The sequence below is a fragment of the Plectropomus leopardus genome, chromosome 4, assembly GCF_008729295.1.
Source record: "Plectropomus leopardus isolate mb chromosome 4, YSFRI_Pleo_2.0, whole genome shotgun sequence".
NCBI classification, from domain to species: Eukaryota; Metazoa; Chordata; class Actinopteri; order Perciformes; family Serranidae; genus Plectropomus; species Plectropomus leopardus.
In genome coordinates, this window is record NC_056466.1 from 9,164,023 (window position 1) to 9,179,295 (window position 15,273).

General features: G+C 39.7%; 1 protein-coding gene across 5 annotated transcripts in view; it reads left to right on the forward strand.

Annotated features, from left to right (window-relative positions):
* rims1b (regulating synaptic membrane exocytosis 1b) overlaps positions 1 to 15,273 on the forward strand; it is an 82,988-nt gene that overhangs the window by 44,939 nt on the left and 22,776 nt on the right. For 4 of the 5 annotated variants that reach the window (XM_042484361.1, XM_042484363.1, XM_042484364.1 and 1 more), the window contains 12 exons: positions 3,150 to 3,190; positions 3,380 to 3,490; positions 3,746 to 3,845; positions 5,325 to 5,448; positions 5,931 to 5,977; positions 6,120 to 6,235; positions 6,794 to 6,924; positions 7,203 to 7,374; positions 8,393 to 8,546; positions 10,627 to 10,780; positions 11,761 to 11,877; positions 13,292 to 13,354. In XM_042484361.1, coding sequence (XP_042340295.1) covers positions 3,150 to 3,190; positions 3,380 to 3,490; positions 3,746 to 3,845; positions 5,325 to 5,448; positions 5,931 to 5,977; positions 6,120 to 6,235; positions 6,794 to 6,924; positions 7,203 to 7,374; positions 8,393 to 8,546; positions 10,627 to 10,780; positions 11,761 to 11,877; positions 13,292 to 13,354 — 1,330 coding nt within the window. The remainder of the gene's footprint in view (positions 1 to 3,149; positions 3,191 to 3,379; positions 3,491 to 3,745; positions 3,846 to 5,324; positions 5,449 to 5,930; positions 5,978 to 6,119; positions 6,236 to 6,793; positions 6,925 to 7,202; positions 7,375 to 8,392; positions 8,547 to 10,626; positions 10,781 to 11,760; positions 11,878 to 13,291; positions 13,355 to 15,273) is intronic. The other variant, XM_042484365.1, reaches the window with a different exon arrangement.

The following is a 15,273-nucleotide window of genomic DNA, read 5'->3' on the forward strand; positions in this document are numbered from 1 at the left end:
AGGATTAGTGCCATCAATCGTTTATCTCAGTGCGCCTGACACCTGATATTTGCATAACAATACACATCATGTATTTTTGGCAACCTGCCACAAAACCAACACCTGGCGCCACATATTGATTTTCTATTTTTTGGAGCTGGACTGTTCATTAGGAGCACTGTTGGAATATATACACTGAACCACTCTCAGGCTGCAGAGCATACTCTGGGCACAGACAGAGCAGCAGAACACCAGGCCCAAGGAAAGTGAAACTTAATTGTTCATTGCAGTAGGTCCAAAAATTTGCTTTCACCTTTTCCCTGCAGCAGCTCCTGCTCATGTCCATTAATTTGATCAGGTCCTCCACCAAAAAGTAAAAGCTGCAGTAGATGCACAGTTCCATTTGCGCTGTGCTCACATATCTTTGAATTTAGAGAGGGGACACAGAAGGATACAAAGGGACAAAAAAAAACCTTTGCAGATCTTCCTGAAAAGTAAAAATGTATTTAGTTTAATGCAGACCACAAGCATTGAGGCAATGCATGCACACAGCTCGGATTACAAGCTTTATTTATTTATTTTTTCAACACTCATCACAAAGCAGACATGACGTATAAGAGGATGTTATGTAATTTTCATGCAGAAACGTCATTATGTATATGTTCCAAGAATCCTCTTAGTTTCCCATTCAGCTCCATAAATTAGATCCCACCGGATATATAAGTGTATCTCCGGGACTGAGGCTTTAATGACGCAGCAGGTTTGACTCGGTGTTTGATGTAAAGTGGAAGCAGGGAGTGATTCAATGTAATTGGGTTACTTCTGTAGTGTAAAGAAGAAAACCAAGGTGATAATGGTGCCGAGGAAATGGAAGGGGAAGTCTGCTGTTGGGATGACACTACGTCCCAGTGCACTTTAGCCACTTTTGTGTGTAGTGTGTCTCTCTGTGTGTGTGTGTGTGTGTGTGTGTGTGTGTGTGTGTGTGTGTGTGTGTGTGTGTGAGCTATTCCTACATTTACCAAAATTACTTCAAAAGTGCCCAGAGGACAAGCATGAACTTGTTGTACTGTACTACTGTACTGTATGTGCTGCCGCTGGGAGCATTTGCGATGATGTGGAAAGAGATTTTCTTTAACAGTCACTGCACAATCATAAGGCATCACATTATGTGTAAATGACATACATTATCACATAGCCTGTTGACTCACTGAAGGATTTGTTTGTCTGTCTTTTCATAATGTAGAGCAGGAGTGTCCACACTTTTTTGAATGGGGGCCAGATTAGATCATATAAAAAATTCTTGGAGGCCAGCTGTGTCTTGCATCAAATAGGTTATTTAAGAAAGAAAAATCCCATACAAACGTGACCACTACGTTGTTGTTTCCAAAGCTTCTGAAAGCAGCAGTCCTCATATTGACTTTACACCTCTTTGCTGTGGCCATGTCCGCTACCTAGCAGGAAATGTCTGCTTGTTGACACCATTCTGTTTGCTTGATTATTGTCATTTTATGAAAACACATCAGTTCCGCGTGCATAGCTTCTACTTGATACATATCTAAAAATGTTGGGATTGTCCTGCCGTTGCGAGTTGAAGGGAGAAAATGCAAAATGATATTCCATTACTTACCAATATTACCAATATATAGAGTTCCCACAGTCATGGAAAACCTGAAAAAAAAACATGGAATTTCACAATCACATTTTCCAGGCCTGGAAAAGTCATGAAATTAGTAAAAAAAAAAAAAAATTAAAAGTTTTGGAAAAGTCATGGAATTTCTATTGTGTGTGTGATGAAATTGTCGGATGCTGATAACCTTCCAAGTAATCTAACAGCACATTTATTTTATGTAGCCCTTGAGGTAAAGTAGCTCTAATATGTGTCTGTGTGATGATTTGTTTACCATCATGCACATTTCTATACATTATATATATATATATATATATATATATATTCAGTTGTAGGGCTTGTTAGTTTTAGTGGCTGCAGTTGGTAAAATAGCAGATGGAGTGGAAGAGGAGGAGAGGTTCTCACGAACACACACACACACGCTGTTTATCAAGAACAATACTACGTTAATACCTGCAAAGAGCTGATGCTTTGATGTAGCATCAGATAGAAGAGCAGCCCAGATTTTGTAATCTGCCCAGCGTGTTCATTCTCCAAAACCAAAAAGCCGTACTCAGCACTTCAACTCTGTGGAGTCAGCATTTATCCTCTCAAGCATTCTCAGTGGACTTTCCGATTTCAGATTAGAAGCACTGGAGTCATGTCTACTAAGACTTTTTTTTTTTTTTTTGATTTTCTGATCTCCAGAGCAGTCGTTTTCCATTTATTTCTCTGTGAATATGACCAACAATGTTTTTGACAAACAGCAATTCATGTGTTACATTTTTTTCCCCATAAAGTCTAACCTATTTTCACTTAGTTTATCCTCTCTTCTCCCATTGGGTCATTCATCTCTCTGTGTGCCAGGCTCAAACATTCACTTACCTTGAAACTGAAGTTCCTCAAAGTCTTTTAAATCCACATCTGATGTTGTCTTGCTGTTGTTTTATTCCTGTGGTGGGAAAGTGGCCACAGATCTTGCAGGCTTCTCTGGTCTGTTGCTGGGCCAGTTAGTTCTCCTGCTTGAGCTGACCATCTGTCAGTGATAATACGAGCCGCTGACAGTCACTGGTGTCTTTGTTTCTGGCCAGCACAGTGAATCAGTTTGACTCCGAATTATTTTTTAGCTGCGGTTCTGTTGTAACAATTGGCTTTTTTCAGCACCATTATTGTATAACTTTTATGTCTTTGTGATTGTGTATCTTTCTATTTAACATGCAGTTTCCAAAAGCACATCATTTTAACACGTTATATTCCAAACAAGTAAAGCAAGGGTTTTAAATATTATCCATAATATTTAACTAAGGAGCCCCAGAAGTCTTGAAAGATGATAGATTTATCCTTGTGTGGATATATCTAAGGGGCTCCAAATCAGGGGATTTTATAAATACATTTTATGAATCGCTTTTCTGAAATATATTTTATGTGTATATTTAGATTTGCATACATTTATTGCAGTAGGTGGCATATTTGCCAAAATACAAAATAAACAAAAACAAAAAAAGTGGAGAGTCTGTCATCTAATTTGAAGGCTCAGTAACCCTCTTTCTCTCTTTATGTGCAGGTGACTGGGACTGTCATTCTCTAGATCCTACAGTGTGGCATGTAAGTTTCAGCAGAACATGAAAGATTCAGAGCATCAGTGTGCTGCCTCCGCCTTTTTTACTTACAGCAACATACATACACATTCAGGACATTTACCATTTCCTTCTCTTCTCCCCTCTCTGTTTACCTTCATTCTTCCCTACTGTCCTTCACATTGCTTGATAACTCCCCTTATAACTTTTTCTGTAGCATCCAGTTACATGGCAGCCGTCCAAAGAGGGTGACCACCTAATCGGACGCATCACGCTAAGCAAGAGGTCGGCGATGCCACGCGAGGCCGGCTCCCTCCTCGGCCTGAAAGTAAGCGAGGAGTCACTCACATTCAGACCTGGATCACACTTAATTCGTAAATTATTTGTTTTTTGTTTTAACTTCATTTGAGTGTCAAATGAGCTCACATTGGAAATATTGATGCTATGAAATTTCTGTGACGGCTGTGGCGTACTGTAACAAACACTTAGAAGTTCACACATAACACAAATGTGGGAAATATTGAACAACAGAGCAGGCATGGCAACGTGAACCTCTGTCCTGCTCTTTCTCCTCTGTGTGCAGGTGGTAGGAGGGAAGATGACAGAGACAGGGAGACTCGGGGCCTTCATCACCAAAGTCAAGAAAGGCAGCCTTGCAGATGTTGTGGGTCACCTACGAGCAGGTATTGTTTCTATGATGGAGCTACTGCTCTTCACTTGGTTGATTTTGGTTTAATAAAGAGGCTGGTTTTATAAGTCAAGCTAAAATTAAGAAATAGTGTATTTCCAGCAGACAAGGGCAGTTAACCAGCTGTGGACCGACACTGTCAGCCATTGCTCCATGGAGTGGTGAAGTTACAGAGCCGGGTTTCCACCAAACACTTTTAGTGTACTACCCTCGGAAACCATACGAACACGTACCTAATAGGGCTGTCCCAAATACCGTTTTTTGGGCTCTTGAGCTTCGTCATTAATTAACAGCGAATTATTGGTGCTTCGCTAAACCATAAGGTGAGTGAGGGAGAAACCGTGCGCTGTGAAGAGACCATGCACTTCAGGGATGAGGGCGTTGAGGGAGAGATGCGATTCAGACCTCCAACAGCGTTTCAGGAGAGAGAGAGACGCCATGCTCCACGGAGCGTCAGTATTACATGAGAGCCCTGTAAGCCTCTGACTGCTTGTCAGCAGATGTGATACTTTATAGATGGTAAAGTTAAAACTCTGACAGTTATCAGGACAATAATGTGTTCAGTGTTCTAAACTGGTCTGTTAAATTTCGTTGTGGGTCTGAAATGGTGAGTGTTCACCTGCTCTGTGCTGCAGGACTGAGCTCCATTCAGAGTGAGCTGCAGGGGGGCTCATGCGCTCTGGTGCTGCTCACACTGACACAGACACTGAGAAAAAAAAAAATAGAATATCTGAATGTCTAAATGTGTTGAAAACTGAGTACCTGCCCATTCAAGAAATACACAAATAGCTGAATATTTGGGTCCAGCCTAAGTACCTAAACTGTAGATTTGTTTCGTGTTTCCACCGAAGACAGTACTCTGAAGGCTGGGTTCTTCACCAGCAATGCAGAGGAACGTCGGCACCTTACTGATCATCAACGGAACGAGGCTGCATGCCAATATTTAAAAAAAAAGAAGTGACTAGAGTTTCTTTCACAATCGATGTGATATTTAAAAATAGTGGTTTGTGCATTGAGTCGTAGTTGAGTAAGAGTGATGAATCTCCCACGCTATACTATACTATTGGAAGGTATAAACTGCTTTTACAGTGCTGTTACAGTCGTTTCCCAACTATAATGATGGTGCAAGGGCACCAAAAGCACAGATGTGAAAGACCCAGAAACACTAACCAATCAGAGCAGGCTTGTTTTGGAGGAGAGCTTAATGAAACAGCTGCTAAAACAGAGCATTTCAGACAGTGTGAATAATAGCATGTTTAAGAACACCATACAAGAAAAATAAAGAACTTTTTGAACTTTAAAGCGTGTAAATAGGTTAGCACTAGTAGATACTCCAAATAGAAATATAAAACTTAAAATGAGCCTTTAAAAATTCAGTTTGATTCTGTGTTAGTACCTGCTGTTCTAGTTGAATGTACTTTGAGAGGAGCCTCAGGCTGATCATCTTTATGTATGTCGGTCGTCTTGGTTCCAGGTGACGAGGTGCTGCAGTGGAATGGGAAGTCGTTGCCGGGAGCAACTAAGAAAGAAGTGTACAACATTATCCTTGAATCCAAGGCTGAACCCCAAGTGGAAATAGTTGTTTCAAGACCTATAGGGTAAGATTATCATCATCAACATGTGATAATGATCATTAAAGTACTTGAGTGATGGAATTGACAGATACTTTTGGTATGTCTCCTTCCTTTATTTTAAAGCTCTATCCACCGAATTATGTCCAAAAACTTCTTGAGAAAAGTGTATAGAGCATATCAGTAAGTAGAGATGATTTAATGGGTGGAGCCCCTTCCCCTCATGTCTTCCCCGAAATCCTGAGATCCGAGAGAAAGATCCCTTCTTCCAGCTCCTTTTTCTCTCCTCTGATACCCAACATGTTCAACATGTAAATGTGTATCTGGTTGACTGCTCGCTCTTCTTCTACCGTGCAACTGTCTGTTGACAAAAGTCTTTTACTCATTCATTTTTAAAAGATGAATGTACACTTAAGTCCTGACTGTGTAGTTACATGACAAGTATCTTTAGTGTGTATTCTGTATATTTGAAGTTAAAGAGTTCACTGACTCTTTTTTGCTTTTTACAGAGACATCCCCAGAATTCCAGAGTCATCCCACCCTCCTCTAGAATCTAGTAAGTGTCTACAGATGTTGTTACCATTGTTTACTGCTGTTGTAATTTGGAGAGAGAGAAATACAATTTTACATTTCAAAATTCCAAGTTGATTGTTGTGTTTTAGATTATTTATAATTGCAACTGTTGTTCTCTTCAACAGCAGGCTCCAGTTCTTTTGAGTCACAAAAGATGGACCGTCCCTCTATATCAGTGATGTCCCCTACCAGCCCCGGGACTCTCCGAGACCTTCCTCTGGTACTGCCTGGACAGCTCTCTGTGAGTATCTGAAAGATAAGCTACAGTATCGGGTTCATGTACATTCATATATAGGTTGGAGTGCTTCTCTGGCTACATATTTTTTCCGAACCCAAAGAGCAGTAACTGAATCCGGCCTGAACGGGATACACATTCAGTTTTTTATGTCCAAAGCTCACCAGAGCCCAACACTATTAATATAACATTACCGAAACACTCAGTTTTTCCCTGTCACCCTTATGTTGTTTCTATGGTTACTATGGTCTGCGTACAACTCAAAAGTTCTGTTCGCCGCAGCTACAAGCTGGAAAGGCCAGAATGTCCCGAGCCTCAAGTAATGTTAGGTGACATCCTCCATTATTAGCTAGCTACCATTAACTTACATCAGCTGCTGAAATAGCAGGTAGATATGTGTAACAAACCTCAGCACTGAAAAAGTAGTAGCTCAACACAGACAGTAAGTCCATCATTTTTAGGCAGAACCGGACCTGAACGTCATTTATAAATATTTGTCTGAGCCCAGCCCGACCAGTCTAATATAGAAATGGAAAGAAGCTAACTGTCCTCACATTATTACAGGTGAAGCTGTGGTATGACAAAGTGGGCCATCAGTTGATCGTCAACGTCCTTCAAGCCATAGACCTGCCACCCCGACCAGACGGACGACCTCGTAACCCATATGTCAAGATGTACTTCCTTCCCGATAGGAGGTGAGGTCATTGTATCCGTTTTGAAGGTCCATCTCAAAAATACAGTACATTAGTAATTTCACACATGACAAATGAGCATCAAACCAGCAGTAAGGAATATAATTAAATAAATATCCATCTGCTTTATCTTATAATTTTAGTGTGCAGCATAAAGATTTTCCAAGTATTTAATGCTAAATTTGCCATCGTCCACCCTCGCTGTTGTCTTTTAATGTCATTTTCAGAGACATGCTTTCCTCCTGTGATCTAAACTCTGTGTGTTCACGCCTTCGTTCTAGTGATAAGAGTAAACGACGGACTAAAACAGTGAAGAAGAGCGCTGAGCCCAAGTGGAACCAGACCTTCATATATTCCCACGTTCACCGACGGGATTTCAGAGAGCGCATGCTGGAGATCACAGTTTGGGACCAGCCCCGAGTCCAGGAGGAGGAGAGTGAATTCCTGGGAGAGGTGGGACACACGTGATATCTTTACTATAATATATAATGAACTAACAATTTCAAGATATTTTGCTGCTAAATTACCTGTGTTGTATGTGACATTTCAGCCCAGTCGCCAGAAGACAATGTTGTCACTGTACATTTCTGCTACATTAACCCTTTGAAACCTGAAGCAACATCACTTTTCTTGTTTTACTGTTAAACAAGTGTTTAACTCTTTGAACAAGCAAATTAAGCAAATTGGTTTGATTTCTTTCAAAAACATGAAATAAAGAGGTAATGAGCAACTTGATAAGAAATGTTCCACAAATTACAGGAAATTAATAAATTTAGAAAAATATTTTTTTTAAAGCTGGGGAAAACAGTAAAAAAGATTAAAGCTAGAGAAAAACAATTTTGATTATTATCATAATTAGATATTTAACGTTATGTTGGAGAATCAACATTTTTTTAAGCACTTTTTCAAAGGTTATTTTTAAGCTTTCTTTTTTGTTTCATGTTTACTCATTTTCAGGTAATTTCCTTGTACTTTTTCTGCCAATTTTTGGCTCATTTCTTTTTTTGTTGCTCATTGCCTTTTTTCACATTTTTGAAAGAAATAAAGCCCATTAGCTCATGTTTCAAGGGGTTAAAATTTTATATTTTAAACATATATCAATGTTTCTTGGGTGACGTAGTGTTAAAGGTGACTCTGTCATCGGGAGGTGGGGGGGGTGGTGGATGGGGCATCATCAGGTGAGACGCCTGCCAAGCTTTGGACTACTGTTTACGACTAGTGAAAAACATAGCTATTTATGATTTAGTGAGTCATTGCTGGTTTTCCAGCTGCTTTTTAGGCACCAAACATAGGTGTTTTGCAGTGAGCTGTTTCCTGTTTCCAATGGCTTTTTGAGCACAAAAAGCAGTTGTTTTTTACTCCTGTTTTTTCTTGAACTGTGCCCTCTACACTGTCTATTTCAACTCAGACGGTTTGTCTTTTGCTCACTCATCTGCCTCTTCCATCCTTTTCCGTCTCTGTCTTCTCTCAGATCCTGATCGAGTTGGAGACGGCTTTGCTGGATGACATTCCTCATTGGTATAAACTCCAAACACATGACATGTCTTCAATACCTCTGCCCCAGCCCTCCCCGTACCTCCCACGCAGACACGTCCATGGAGACAGCCCCAGCAAGAAGCTACAGAGTATGTCCGCTTATATTCAGTATATTTCAGGCTGTGTGTATATAAATATGTGTGTGTGATTTAATCCCTGTTTGTGTGCCTGAGTGTGTGGTTGCTAACCTTTCCTTTACTGAGCTTTCTCTTTTGTGTCTCTCAGTGTGGGAAACTGACAACAGAACCTCTCAACCTTACTCTGTCCTGTGTGTGTGTGTTGTGTGTGTGTGTGTGTGCACATGTGCAGGGTCTCATCGCATCATTGATACAGAGTTTGATGATGGTTTGATGGTAGTGACTAAAGGTGGGTGGGGGGCATGGTTACTGAGAATTTCCTTGTATTAGCCTGAAGGCGTCCAGCACTGGGTGAGAGAGCATCTTCTTTGCATCCTCGCTCCATCTATTCTTCCCAAAAACCTTCCAGCCTCCGTTTGGCTCCACTGTATGTTTTAGTACAAATTGCACCCCAAATTAAAGTAATTAATCTTTGCTGTATCAGCAAAAGGCAACACTCCAAAAACTTTTGCAATTCATCATATTGCTACTGGACTGCAGATTTTGGATTGCAGTTTTTCAGTGTGCAGCCTTTGTAGTGCTGCAGTTTAGCAGCATACTGTACTTCGCTGAGGCTGCAGTGAACAGTTTCTCCTCTTCTGCTGGGCCATAGAAACACCGGAGCACAGAGTGCATGTTAGACCGTAGAGCTACAGTTGTTCACTGCCATTCCACTGAGTATCCGCCATTCTCCTGCATGCTTCGAGTCCTGCCCAGACTTCACTGAAAGGACACTGAACATGCACAGTAGAAGCTGAATTTGTGTTATTTTGGCCAATAGATTCGCTACAACTGCTTTGTTGTTGACTGTTTCTGCTGTGGCTTAACTTCCTGTCAGATAAATATGGACTTGGTGTAAATATTAACCTTTTTTTGGTTTATTTTGGCCTTTCTTAAGTGCCAGATGGTTTGCCACATGAGGAAGTTAAGTGAGTGTAAGAGAGAGCCACAATACCTCGGACTTATGACTACCATATATTAAAAGACATTGAAAAGACTTCCTCTCACATTCTCACATATAAAGACAATGTGAGTCACACAGTATTGAGATTTTTTGCAAAAACTGGGGATCTTGCAAAAGGTGACTCTACTCTTTGCAAAACTACAAAATCAAAACACTTACTAATTGCTGTTGCAGGACAAAACATGCCATAGTTGCTCAGTTCATCCATAACTGACCATGAATCCAAATGGGAGTTCATTGTAGCTGCAGATTATGTTCGCACTTTTCTAAAAAATGTAAACTATATATTCTGCTCGATGTGTGTGACAGAATTTTGACTTGGGAAATGTATGTGTCTCACCATATTGTATCCTGGGAGGTGTAGTTGTGCTCATCTTTTGTACATTTTCGGACAGTTTAATGTGGGTCCAAGCCTTGGAAGTGTTTCTAACTTTGTCTTTGCGGACAACAAATTGCGCATTGACACTGGAAAACCCGAAAACCTAAAATATCTTCTCACACTTTGCAGTTCTACTGCATTTTTATGTAGCTAAGTCTACATGTCTGTAGATTTATATGTCAGATGAAAATAAAGTAAAGACAAGTTATTTAAATATAGATTAATTTGTTGTATTATCTGTATTGTTATATATCTTGTTGAATATATATGACCTGTTCTCTGTAGCTGTAGTGGTTAAGTATTTCTGGGGGGTTAAAACTCTTAACTCTCATCTCATATGGCACTCCATGCAGGTTAAAACAAAAACTAAGAGATGCAAATCTCACTGATCTCAGGTCTGACAGAGACGTTACAGAAACAGTCATCTCCTCAGGCTAGCTCACGAGACCAGCTAACCTGTTTGCTAGCTGGTCCATTTCCTGTAAAACATCGTGACGTGATGTTCTACAGTCTGTCAGAGAATGGTTTCTGTAGCGGTAGACAACTGGTGCATCCTTATCAAAGGACACACAACTAATGCCTGGATGTGTGTGTGTTTCTGTGTGTTTCTATGTGTGTATCCATGAACCAACAAAAATATTTGTATGAATGTGGGCGTGTGTGTGAACTTTTTGCCCTCGTGTGTGGGATGTATCTGTGTGTTTGTGTAGGTGCCGAGCGAAACTCCAGGGACAGAGAGCGGGGCAGCACTTTGGCTGTGCCTGAGCAGCAGCGGCCCGTCCAGCACCGCTCCCGTTCAGTGTCTCCTCACAGAGAGGACTCCTGCAGGGCTCGGTCACGGCCCGCACATGTGCCCATGCAAAGGTCAGCAACACCTGCCAGAGTGACTTGTTACTTGTGGTGACACTATTCAGCATCAGTCAGTATCTGAAAGGTAGTCAGTAGGTTACTCAGATGTTTTTATTCTAATAATATTGTCACACAGACTTTGCAGTCTTATTCTTGTTGAAAATCATGTTTTTAACCAGAGTGCAGACAGGAGCACCAGGGCATCCACATTGACCTTCATTCCTCTGAATCAAATTACATTGTTTTGTATTCATTCATATCACAGTCAGAATCAGAAATACTTTATTGATCCCTGGGGTGAAGTTGTGGTTCGCTACAGTCGCTCTGATGCCAAGCATGGAGAATAATAGAAAGTAGATACCAGTACAAGCATGAAATAAGTAAAATTATTAATTAGGAATACAGTAATAACAAGAAACAATTAGCACTAGTATGCGAATATTTAAAATGATTAATATGTATAATGTGCTGAGTGTGTAAAGTGTGTAAGAATATAAAACCATGAATCTTATGCTACAATTCAATGTATAAAAGAAGAATGTAAACAAGAATATATATATACACACACACACACACACACACACACAAGTAAGAATAATAATCAGAATATATATAATATAAAATAATATGTGTAACATGTTATATATAGCCTACAGCACCCTTAAAAGCCCATTGCACATTTGAAATATTATAAATAAACTATGGAATTATAATTGAAGATGGATGAATTAAGTCCATGTGCTCTGTCATGCATCTCGGAGGAATCAGTCTGTCACTGAATGTACCTCTGAGTCTGGCCAGCACATCATGGGATGGATGGGAGACATTTTCCAAGATGACATGTACCTTAGACAGCATCCTGCACCCATCAGTTCTGTATCAGATCAGACCAGGAGTGAGGGTGGACTTACAGAGTCATCAGAATCAATAACTGTGACAAAGATTCTTATCATTACTAAATAAAAACCATAAATTCATGTTTTTGATGTTATCAGGAGTCTGGATGAGATTCACCAGAACCGTCACCACTCCCACTCCCCGTCCCGCTACCACGACTCCCACTTAGAGCACCAACGCTCTGGGGACTCGGACTACGAGTACTCTGAGGACAGGTAACCTGTTGCTGGGATCTGTGGGGATCATCGCGGGTGTGTGTGGGGGGGGTTATAACAGTGTGTTTTATTAAACTTCTTACATATAAAAATTATGTTGAAGAACAAAATGCACACACATCGGATTAGTGCTTATACGCAGTAAATGAGCAATGATTCAAAAGCAGCTTTGGTCTCATCATGAAGAGATGAAGTTCCAAAATGTGCTCATGCAGCCTTGACACGCTTATATTTACTCGAATTCTATAGAGGTTGACTCATGTTTCAGTTAAAGCTACAGTTGGTAACTTAAAAAAACAAAAAACTATTTTGTCATACAGTATTTGTGCAAACTGTCCATGTATCCACACAGTAGTACATGAGACTATAGTCTTTAAAAAAAACATCTTGTCTCCCCTCTCAGAAGTTTTCTCCAGCTGGTGGGCGATGCTTTGTTTTGATTTGACAGTTTTCAACATGGCATGTTAATCACATACTTTCTAATTTTACAGCTAAACAGCACACTATAATATATTACCAGAAACATTTAGACAAGAAATAGGCAATATAGTAACAGAATCTTGATTCATATTTGATCAGCGCCGCCGAGTTTGACAATTTGGCTGCAGTTCACAAGCACTGATTCACATCCGGCCTGGTCACGGACTGGCCTGGTCAGTCATCAGATGTTGATATTTAATTAGACTTGGGTTGTGACACCAAGTGAGAGAAATTCAATTTCAGAACAACATCAAATGCCACCAAAATTTGACGTAGAATACTGGACAACAAATTCTGCTGATATTGAGTTGTGTTGTCTAAAGTTACCAAAACCAGTGTCCTCCAAACATAAGATGTAACATGTAACATAATAACATGTAATATTAATGTCCACACAACGTCGTTAGATGTTTAAAATATCATCATCCTGATTTTCATTCTAAAAAAAATTAATCCTGTCTGATGTAAGAGTCCAATGTCTCTCTTGAGACTTGAGCTGGATGATTGACATCTGGATGATTGACAGCTGTGTTAGAGTCTCCTCGGCTCTGATTGGTTGTTTTCATTCACAAGCAATTGATTTCTGCCAATGTCGAGGAGGAGGATGTGATATTTTTTTCCGCAGATTATCTGTCTTGTGCTACTGTGTGGATATTGCAATAGTTTATGCAAATATGACAAAACTTTCCCGTAAAAGTTACCAATACAGCTTAAATCAATGTGTGTAATGTGAAACTGATTTCTACTAATCCTACTAACAGTGTGAAACTAGTCATTGCAACATGAATGCAGACTTAATTGAAATCTCAGAATTATGATTTCCTGGTTTCTCTCATTCATAAATTCACTTTGCCTGTCTGAGTTGCCATCCTCTTCTGTTGTGTTTTTCTCGGGTTGTTTCTCATTTGTTCACCCATCGTCATGGCAATGACAGTGAGGTCCTGGAGATGCACAGGTCTATCCGAGGCGGGAGTGCTGAGTGCCTGCACACAAACAGGTAAAAATTAAAGAAAAAAAAAAAGACAACAACCACCATCCAGCTTTATTTGAGCAAAAGATGCCATTTTATCATCATTTCCATCCTCACTATACTTTAACAATCCCATTTTAACACATTTAATGTTGATATTACCAATGCAAACAGTGTGTTGGTTGGTTATGGACTGTAGCTATTGTATGTTTGCTTTTATGAAACCGCATGAATACAACATGCCACATCAGGATCAAGTAGTAGTAGAACACTCATAAAACCATGCCTGACTATTGTCTATCACTACAACTCACACTCATAAAAACACACACAACACACTGATCACTGCGTGAGAGGATTACAGACCTGCTCGGTGGCTGACCTCAAAGACTGCAAAGCTCTTTTGATTAATTTCTTTCTTTTTTTTGCATTTGATGTGTTCACTCACAGCAGTTGTGTATTTTTTCCACTTTTTTTTTCTTGTCTTGCTTTACGGTGCATGATCTTCACTTGTACAACCAGGGGCATAGGTAGATACAGCAACACACTACCCCCCAAAATGCCCCTGTTAGTAAACGGTATCCATAAAGACATTTACAGGTAAGCGTTTGAACGTGAAAGGTAGTCTTGCATACCCTTCTCTGTGCCTCTCCAGCTTTCCCAGACTCATTTGTGGAGTTGGTGGGTCATTTAGTTGCAGCCGTTTTCTCTCAGTGCAATAAATGCCCATATGTCTCCCAGACCACTGTGCTGCTTGTGCTTGCTTTGGTCTCAGTGTGTGCCAAGAAGCTTTGTCATGGTGCCGCTTTAGCTAATTAAATGGTATGTGTTGCTTTTCCCTCTGTATTATGCAATCCTTTAAAGAACTGTGCTGGTACTATTTTATGTTGTAGACCATTAACTGTAAACTTCTGACCATTCAGACCAAACAACAAAAAACATGATCTCACATCAAATCAAGGGAGAAATCAGCATAAGTATAGAGCTTCTTCTTGAGCTCATAGCATTGTCGAGAAAGACGTTATTAATTCTAGAAGGAAAACATATTTGTACCCAATGTGTACTCCTTGGGGTGGGCAATATGGCCTTAAAATAATTTCACAATATTACTGGGTATTTTTGCAATAATTATATTCTTAATTATAAAAGAAAAATACAAAAAATATAAAAAATATTTTGTTATTTTTACAAGAACTTAAAATTGGAAAAAAAAATTATAGTTTGATTTGTTCAATTAAACATAATAGTTTGTCTTCCCACATTCTGTAAAAAAAATCAACAAAAATGATGTCATTTCTTGAGTTTGCAAAGAACAACATTAACCGATAGCAAATTTGCTCTCTGCCGTGGTTGTTGTTGCCATGTGTAATGGTATGGCATTATTACGTTACGGCACACTGACTTGCAAAAAAAAAAAAAGAACAACTGGAGCAGTTTCATTTGACTGAAATGATGCTGACTGATGATTCGAATCTCTGACTTTCAGGGGCCAGCCCAAAAAGCTTGTAAAGTTTAATGTCTTTGGTTTCACACATCTGAGGAAACTACCTCAGATTATGTTATTAGGGTTATCTTGGCTTTGGCTTGGACACTACCCATTCTTTATTCACAGCAGAAAGAGTTAAAAACTACAGTCATGGCGTTTGAAAGATGTTTATTAGTATAACTTTAGCATTATTCTAGTTGGATTATGGGGAGTTATTCCTCTAGGGACCAAAGTTTAGAAGACCTCAGCCTCTGCTACGCCGATTTTAATTATTCAGAACATATGGAATTGTTTGCAAATGGTCAGCATAATGTGAGAAATATACGAGTTGCAGTTAATGGGCTAAAACATGCAGAACCACCAGTATTGTGCTTTAATATATTTATCAGATGTTGATCCTGGCACATTAGTAAATATTAATGTGTTGCATACTCCTACTCGTGTTTTTTTCTATCTCTAA